The sequence below is a fragment of the Lepidochelys kempii genome, chromosome 5, assembly GCF_965140265.1.
Source record: "Lepidochelys kempii isolate rLepKem1 chromosome 5, rLepKem1.hap2, whole genome shotgun sequence".
Classification (NCBI taxonomy): Eukaryota; Metazoa; Chordata; order Testudines; family Cheloniidae; genus Lepidochelys; species Lepidochelys kempii.
The window spans coordinates 22583095-22592499 of record NC_133260.1 but is presented as its reverse complement, the minus strand read 5'-3'; the positions used below and the strand labels follow the sequence as shown (position 1 = coordinate 22592499).

At 46.5% G+C, this 9405-nt stretch overlaps 1 protein-coding gene across 1 annotated transcript; it reads right to left on the bottom strand.

The window, feature by feature from the left end:
• Positions 1–2063: 2063 nt before the first annotated feature.
• On the bottom strand, positions 2064–6789 carry LOC140911175 (uncharacterized). The gene is made up of 2 exons (XM_073343657.1): positions 5575–6789; positions 2064–3446 (listed from the first exon to the last, which is right to left on the bottom strand). Exons 1-2 carry the CDS (start codon positions 6298–6300, stop codon positions 2910–2912), a joined length of 1263 nt encoding a protein of 420 aa, XP_073199758.1. The 5' UTR covers positions 6301–6789; the 3' UTR covers positions 2064–2909.
• Positions 6790–9405: the final 2616 nt, after the last annotated feature.

Sequence of the window (9405 nt, the reverse complement as noted above, 5' to 3'; positions counted from 1 at the left end):
CCTTTGAAATCCCTCCTGGCCAGGGGAAAGCTCCTCTCACCTGTAAAGGGTTAAGAAGCTAAAGGTAACCTCGCTGGCACCTGACCAAAATGACCAATGAGGAGACAAGATACTTTCAAAAGCTGGGAGGAGGGAGAGAAACAAAGGGTCTGTGTGTCTGTCTATATTCTGTCTTTGTCGGGGATAGACCAGGAATGGAGTCTTAGAACTTTTAGTAAGTAATCTAGCTAGGTATGGGTTAGATTATGATTTCTTTAAATGGCTGAGAAAAGAATTGTGCTGAATAGAATAACTATTTCTGTCTGTGTATCTTTTTTGTAACTTAAGGTTTTGCCTAGAGGGGTTCTCTGTTTTGAATCTAATTACCCTGTAAGGTATCTACCATTCTGATTTTACAGGGGGGATTTCTTTATTTCTATTTACTTCTATTTTTATTAAAAGTCTTCTTGTAAGAAAACTGAATGCTTTTTCATTGTTCTCAGATCCAAGGGTTTGGGTCTGTGGTCACCTATGCAAATTGGTGAGGCTTTTTATCCAACATTTCCCAGGAAAGGGGGGGTGCAAGTGTTGGGAGGATTGTTCATTGTTCTTAAGATCCAAGGGTCTGGGTCTGTAGTCACCTAGGCAAATTGGTGAGGCTTTTTACCAAACCTTGTCCAGGAAGTGGGGTGCAAGGTTTTGGGAAGTATTTGGGGGGGAAAGACGCGTCCAAACAGCTCTTCCCCAGTAACCAGTATTAGTTTGGTGGTGATAGCGGCCAATCCAAGGACGACGGGTGTAATATTTTGTACCTTGGGGAAGTTTTGACCTAAGCTGGTAAAGATAAGCTTAGGAGGTTTTTCACGCAGGTCCCCACATCTGTACCCTAGAGTTCAGAGTGGGGGAGGAACCTTGACAGCCCTACACTTGCTGCCGTTATTAACTCTGATGTATTTCACAAGGCTGAGTTGTGAGTTAGCGCCTCCCAAATAGCATGTGAGAATAATTACTTCCCCTAACCAGGCCCCAGCGGCCATTCAACCAGTGTGTGCTTGGCTAGTTAAAATTACCCAGTGGTGCCAGCAGGTCCTGCAACTTCCTTACATTCTTTTAACATCAAGAGGTTATCATTTTTCTCATCCTAGACTTTTAAAACCAAAGAAAACAAAGGACAGAATATGAAGGTGGGTTGTACTTGTGTACTTTGGCCAGACTGATTCATCGTCAGCTCTGTGTCCCATTCTGCTCTAGCTCAGAACCTAACTAACCTGTATATTTGCAGTGGGGAAACCTCTTGGGTAGTCATTCTGCAATGACTTACCCCCACAAAGAATCTTTCCCTCTCTTTTATACCCATTTTGTTCCCACAGGCTTTCATTATTAAGATTTCAATTGATCGTTACTGACATACACTTGAATCCAAATATTTGTGCTATTCAAAGTGAATTGCTCATTCAACTAAACGCTTGATTATGCCATGGCTCTTTTGATCCAAATAAATTGAACACTTGAGCAGGTATTCTACATAGACACCGGTCATATTTAGGAATTAATCAGTGCATGGACCACATGTGATAAGTAAGGCAGTTGCATAATCCCCTGTGAAGCATCTATATCTGACATGTTAAGTTACAGACAGAAATAGGAACAGATAGTTGTAGGTTAGCACTTTCTCTAGCATTAGCAGGTCAGGAGGAGAAGGGGTGGGGCTCATCTGCGGAGAGGAGTAAGAGAGAGCTAAGTAAGCCCAAATAGGAACATTCTGTGATTGTGAATAGTGAGGTGCAGACTATCCCTGTTTATAATGCATTCTGAGCTCCTGATTTTATCAACCTTGCCATCCAACGAGAAGAACATTTGGATAAATGTGGCATTTTCGTCTGATCCCATCCCTCAGGCTGAAAGACTCACCTTTTACTCTAGCATTCCCCAGAGAGAGACCAGCAGTGCACTCAAGTGTGCCTAGTGATTACACTAAAGAGCGGGATGGAGATCTGACCTTCTCTTCTGAACACTGGCTTCAATTATCCATCTACAGCACCTGGGGACTACTGTTGCGGTTCAGTGATGAGACAGAACACAGCTTTTTGCAAGCAAGCAGGCTGGTCAGCGGAGATGGGCTGTTCTGCCCCCCCTGCCTTCCACCTTCTCCTTTTATTATATTTCTCCCCCTAAGCATTACACACTGCTACACAAAGGAATGTATGACGTTGATTCATATGCTTAGTTACCATCCTCTATCTACTACAATCCTGGTTCTCAGGCCTTGAGCCCAGGCTAAAAAAACCTCCCACAGTTGCTGTCCAAACAATCAAGTTCTCAGGGTTCATATCTAGCCCTTGTCCTTGGATAGAGCAATGTGTGCATTGCTCCTAGGAGACAGTCAGGGTGTGCCCCGCCTGCTTCCAGGTGGAATAGCTAGACATTAACCCTTCATCTCCCCTTTTTTGTTTATTGATAATTGGCCATCTCATGGTAGCCGCCAATTTGTTTTATCATGCTATTTAACTCCCAGACAGACAAGGACATAACCTGGGGAGCTTTCCAGGGCAAAAATTTTACAAAGTCTTAACAAGGAAGGAATACATTGTACACAGCAACAACAAAAAATAAGCCCAATGATTACAAACACAAAATAACCAAAAGCTTAACATCTGCAATATAATCATCTAAAAGGGATACACTTCTTTTACTACAATTGTAACCAGCAAAAGGCAATATAAGTATCATTCTACTAAGACAGCAAAGGGTGCCATCACTTAAATTTGCAGGAATATAATTAAAGGTGCATGAACCACAAGTAAAAACCCATCCTGATGGTAGGATGATATGGCCATAATTATATGAAACATCAACAGCATGGGAACAATTTAAAAGGGATTAAGAAATTTTTTGACAGCCCAAGGGCACCTTTGTACTAGTGCAGTTAACTACACGTGCACAGGTGACATTGTGAGCCCCGGCCGGGTACGGTGTGTGAAGGAATATAGCCGTGCGAGGCAGAGTATAGTTGGCCGGGCCCCAATTAGCCATGCTAAAATACTGGGAGAAAAGATTAGCATAAGCAAAGAGCAGTATCTTATTCTCCTTCGGGCTTGTAACGGGGGAGGCGCTTCCGAGCCAACCCCTACAGGAAATAGCAGGCACAAAAGGCACACAATCATCACAGAATTAGCAGTGATTTGGGCGAGAATCGCCACAAACAAAGTCTTAGGAGTTTCTGGCTGCTGATCTGCTGCCAGTTTTCGTTGAGCCGTGGCGACCAATGCTTTTACTGCTCCCCCTGTCACGGGCTGGCTTGGGACGTTACGCCTCCTCCGTTTCCGTCCCGCCGTTGTCGACTCGGGGGGCAACGCGGTCTCCTCCAAGGTCAGCTGAAACTCTGGTATGGGATTTGACAGCCCCTGGTGCCATGCCATGTTGTTTAAGTGCTGGTCGCACGCACCGGGCTGGAACCCACAACGGTCCTGCAGGGAGAGACACAGCAGCATATCCCCGACCCCAAGTGATTAGAGGTGCTGGGCCCAGCCACTGTGGATCGGGCAGCTGACGGTAAAAGACACGCGGTCTTTCCAGTACCTCAGATTTGTGAAAATGCCGATCCGCAGGGGTCTGCTGATCTGCATTCAGTGTTAAATTATTTAAAGTAAACAAAAGAATATACATCTGTTGTTGAATGTCTCCTAAGGTTCGGAGATGCAGCTCCCCTTGTTTTAATTGTTTATCTAGCAAGGTTTTGAGTGTGCGATTGGCACGTTCAACAATGGCTTGGCCCGTGGAATTATAAGGGATTCCGTGTTTAAGACGGACGTCCCAGCGGGCACAAAAGGTGGAGAGGGCTGCAGAGCAGTAGGCTGGGGCATTATCTGTTTTAATTTGGCAAGGGCGACCCATAACAGAAAAGCAGGCCAGCAAATGGTGAATAACTTTGTTAGTGGCTTCCCCACGTTGTGGGGTTGCCCAAAGGAAACCTGAATAAGTATCAACGGAAACATGTAAAAATGAATAGGGGCGGAATTGTGGTACATGAGTAACATCCATTTGCCACAGCTGATTTGCTGCGGTACCTCGGGGGTTAACAGCATAAGAAAAAGTAGGAGCAGCAGCAGCACAGTGGGGGCAGGAATGAACAATAGAACGTGCATGATCAGCAGGAATGTGGAACTGCCGGGCCAAAACAGAGGCAGACTGATGAAAAAAGGCATGGCTTTCAATGGGGTCAGAAAAAAGGGAATTTACCTGACCACGCAACGCGCGATCGGCGCGTGCATTGCCCTCAGTGAGTGGCCCAGGCAGAGGGGTATGACTGCAAATATGAGCAACAAAGTAAGGGAAATGACGAGTGGCAAGAAGATGCTGTAAGACGGCGAGTGAGACAACGTCGATCCAAAGCCTCCTCCACCCCGAGTTCGATCCTCGGCAGCTGGCACCTGATAGGGGACTAAAATCAATTGTGCAATTGACCGTCCACGCGGGAGCGACTGTGGAAGATGAGTCCACACCTGAACCTTAATAATGCCAGTGTAATCAGCATCAATAACCCCTGGAATGACAAAAAAGCCCTGTTTCCCAGCATGTGAGCGAGGGAGAACAAGACCTACAAAGCCGGCAGGGAGAGGTCCCATCACCTGTGTAGGTATGGCACAGACCTCCCCTGGCAGCTGAAAGTCAGTGTCCTCCTGCATGATCAAATCAAGCCCTGCACTTCCAGCAGTCGCTGCCCTCATAGAGTCTACGGATTCCAAGGCAGAGGAGCGATTGCCTGAGTAGGAAACACCCCCGTTTGGCCCTGGGTTCGGGGGGTCCCGTCGCGCGGTTTCCCGACCCGCTACGACACTGATTAGCCCAGTGATAACCTTTCCCACACTTGGGGCACTTCTTTGAGGGTCGGGCTGGTGCCTTAGATGAGCGGCACTCCCGCTGAAAATGACCCTCCTTTCCACAGCGGTAACAGCGCTTCCCCTCCTTCCCAGTTTTTCTGAGGGCGGCAGCCAGAACTCCAGCCTTGTGGGCTTGTGTGCCAATGTTCTGGCACGCCCGCAGCATGTCTGAGAGCTCTAAAATACCAGAGACTTGTGCTGCCTGGAGAGCACGGCGGCAATCCTCATTTGCATTTTCAACTGCCAATTTTAACAGGAGCTCGTGAGCTGCCTCAGTGTTATCCACCTGTCGGAGGATAGCCTCCTGCAATCTGTTGGTAAAATCCAAAAAGGACTCTAAGGCACCCTGACGGATACTGACAAAGCTTTTGGTAGGCTTGCCTGAATCCGGGACCTTCTTGAAGGCATGCTGGGCACAGGTGGAGATAATGGGGAAGACGGCCTGAGGGAGTTGAGACTGCATCCCAATAGTAGCAAACTGGCCCTCCCCTGCCAAATGCTCATAAATGATACCTTGCTCTCTATATACCTGGGCTTGGCGTTCTGCCATCTGCCGATACTCACTAAGCCAAATAACATACTGACTGGGTGACAACATCATGCGCAGCAGCGTTTTCCAATCCTCAGGGATTAGGGAGTACCCAGCACCCATCCCTTCAATGAGACCACGCACAAAGGTGCTAGTCAGGCCAAATTCACGAATTGCTTTCTTTACCTCTCTAACCACCGAGTATGGCAGAGTGGTCCAGGTGCCCACGGGGTTGCCCTGGTCATCATTCTGCCAGGTCACCGGGCAAACGGAGACCAGATCAGCCAGCTCCTCTGCTGTAAGATCTGATCGAGCTTTCGCTGCGTGAACCATTTGCTGCACCAGCGAAAGCTTCTGAGCAGATGCAGATGACTCTCCGGGGGGCCCCATGGGGGGAGGGTGATCACACACCGGCTCCGGTGGGGAAGGCCAGGGAGGCGGTGGTAATAGAGGCACTGGGGGCGAAGCAGGGGGAGGGATGGCTGCAGGAGCGGACGGGGGTGGCAGGATCGGCAGCTCCTCTGTTGGTGCTGAAGAGGGCCTTTCCGAGGCGACACGCTGTGTCGCATCGCCAGGAGGGGGGATGGCTGCAGGGGCGGACGGGGGTGGCGAGAGCACCAGCCTCGCGAGGGAGGGTCTGTCCGAGGCGACACGCTGTACCACGTCGTGGCAGAGGTGCCAGGCATGTAAAGCCTGCACGGGTGCCCGAGGCTCTTTGTGCAATGTCTGGCCCAATCGCTCCCAGTCCGCTAGCTTAAGGCTTCCAGCTTCAGGATACCATGGGCACTTGGCACGCACCTCCTGTAGCAGGAGAGTGAGTTCTCGAGCCGGGCAGTCATGCTGAGCCTTACGCAGCAAATACTGCAGCTCATTACGGTGTTGCACTTGCAAAGCAGAGAGGGAGCTTCCCATACTTACCACAATGAAAAATACTCACCGGGATCCACGAAGTGGATGAGTGACGCGTCTGAAACCCTTGCCGGGCGAGGTGAGTGCTGAGGGCCCCACGTTTGGGCGCCAGTTGTTGCGGTTCAGTGATGAGACAGAACACAGCTTTTTGCAAGCAAGCAGGCTGGTCAGCGGAGATGGGCTGTTCTGCCCCCCCTGCCTTCCACCTTCTCCTTTTATTATATTTCTCCCCCTAAGCATTACACACTGCTACACAAAGGAATGTATGACGTTGATTCATATGCTTAGTTACCATCCTCTATCTACTACAATCCTGGTTCTCAGGCCTTGAGCCCAGGCTAAAAAAACCTCCCACAGTTGCTGTCCAAACAATCAAGTTCTCAGGGTTCATATCTAGCCCTTGTCCTTGGATAGAGCAATGTGTGCATTGCTCCTAGGAGACAGTCAGGGTGTGCCCCGCCTGCTTCCAGGTGGAATAGCTAGACATTAACCCTTCAGACTACAGCAGTAGGCTCACAGGGACAGATGTATCATGTAAATAACTTATAACCACAGATAGCATCACAGCTCCCAGCATTAGCAAAAGTTACTATCACCCAGCTGATGAGGCTCTGAGTTTGTAAATCTTATAACTACTATTCTTTCTTGGAGGGGAAAAGAAGAAACAATGAAAGAGCCTAGATCTCCGTGAGACTCCAGCCTCTGTGAATATTTCAAATTGTAAAGGCCAGCTAGCGTTGAGTTACGTTTGAGCTAAAAGGGTCTTACCATTTTTTCCCCATGTTAAATCAAATTCATTCATTTTTTTTTTCACTTTTCCATAACTCCAAAAAGAGTGAAGGGATTTTGGCTAAAATTCACTTCTGGGCTGAAACCAAGCATTGAAACTTGCGGCTGAAAAGGAGTGATCCCCTCCCGCCTGAACCTCGTCAGCATCTGGAAACAAGGAGGGTTGGCCCTGCCAGGCAGCTGCTATAGGAAGACTTTCCTTCACTTCTTTCAAGTCTCCCTTAATCTCTTAATAATGCATATCCCCAATATATACATTCTCTGATATCTTGCTTCCCAGCCATATTTCAGGTAAGTCCAAGACACCGAAATCATCCCTGCACAGGCTTTTATGGTCCCTGTTTTCTTTTCCATTCATTTTGCATCTGACCTTTAACATTTCCATTCAGATGAACTGCATCTAACATTTTTGTGTATTGAACCCGATTTTCCTCTTTATGTTCTTCTTCTAATTCCTCAAGGCCTTTACATGATCAGTGTCACTGTTGGTAATATGTCCTCCTTGTTTCTTCATCCACTCTTATACTTGTCACTTTCTCCTCTGATTGCCTCTGTAAAGCTACCCTTCGCATTCTCATGCGCTTATTTTCCCCCTCCCCAGCGTATGGTCTCCTTACTGCTTTGCCTCTTCATTTGAGGCTCTCCATGAACAGAAGGGGGCACTAGTACACTGCCTGTCTCCCCTATATGGGCTACATTACCTTTAAAATGACTCTTATTGCCTTACAAATCTAAAACTTTTCCGTGATCGGCGGCATTGATTGTTTGGGGTTTTTTTGGCCAACTTTCCAATTTGCTACTGTCTACCCATCCCGAAGGCTGGTCAAGGTATTGTTCTGGGGGAAATTGTTTGCAAAGTCCTGCTCTTTAGAGTGCATCCTATTCTTTTGTTATTTATTTTAGTTAGTTAGCTTCGTTTATATATTTGTCTTACTGTAGCACCTAGGAGACCCAATCATGGCCCAGAATGCCACTGTGCGAGGTAATGTACAAAACAATAGCGCCAGCTCCAAACAGCTCATAATTCCTCAAAACTGGTTTACTTCCCAATATGTTTGTTCTGCTACAGTCCAACAGTACTGGATCAACTGCAGCTTTTGCTCGGTTTTCATCTATCCATGATGTTTTCTATCCTACAGTACCAGCTATGAGATGCCGACATGAGACCCAGGGTCATGTCTGCAAACTGTATTTCTGCTAGCACTATGGTGCCTCACTGCTACTTACATCTTTTCCTTACTCCCTCTATTTGTTCCCTTAGTGAGGTCTGCTCAATACCTTGATTCTGCAATTTTTACTTCAGCCTGGTTATTCACCATTTTCTTCCTCATTTTAAAAATCTGCCCACTTTTTCATCCTCATAATCTTACATTTCCTCAAAAATGTCATTTGTATGTGCTTTTATTTGTTTGAGTTATTCCTCTCTTCCTGTTTCTCTTTTTCTCACAGTAACTTAGGGCTTGCTACTCAGGAAGCATCATTACAGAAGATGGAAAATTGGAAACTGATGTCAGCATCAAAATAGCAAGAGCGAAAGAGACATTCTGGAAGAATAAACATCTGAGGAAAAGGGACATAAATCTGACGACAAGATTCCAACTCTTAAAAACTTACATTTGCTCTGTGCTAAATTATGGCTGTGAAACATGGACATAACTGATCATAAAAGAACAGTCAATAATAAAGAAATTACAATCCTTTCATTTATGGTGTTACAGAAGAATTCTGAAAATATCATAGATCATATAACCCACTACAAAGTATTGGAGATTATTAGAACTTGGCAAATGCTTGTGACAGATTGTACGGGGAAAGAAAAGAATCTATTTGCAGGACATGTTCTAAAGAGGTTCAGTGAGCGATGCATGCTTACAGGCCCTTTCAGGAAGATTGATGGCAGAAGAACACAGGCAGAAAAAAAAATTTGGGATGGGCGATGTGGTATCCTGTGTGGATCAAAAAGACTATTTATCCACATAGAGATTAACAGAGGACCATACAGAATGGGCTACCGTGACTGCAAACCTTCAGTAATAGAGATGCCACATAAGAAGAAGAAGTTTAGATCTACTGCTCTGTCATCATCTCAACCCCCTGTCCTAGTCCAGGAGTAATCACTTCTCAAAATATGTAAACTGTGAGCCTTTACATTGTCATGAGAGTTGCATGATTTGGTACGTTGAAGCTCAGGATCATCAATCATCAGAAACTAAGTTTTCCATCAAATCATTCTCACACACACAATTTACTTCCCTTCAGTGTTGCCACTGGACCTACATCAAACTATTTCCTCTTTTAGTAAACAAGGCCCTCATCTCC

Excerpts from the sequence above, each read along its gene's own strand:
- LOC140911175 (XM_073343657.1), bottom strand. The coding sequence starts at position 6,300 with ATGGGAAGCTCCCTCTCTGCTTTGCAAGTGCAACACCGTAATGAGCTG. Across the intron at positions 3,447-5,574 it reads CATACTCGGTGGTTAGAGAG|GACCGTTGTGGGTTCCAGCC; the intron begins GTAAAGAAAGCA and ends CTCTCCCTGCAG.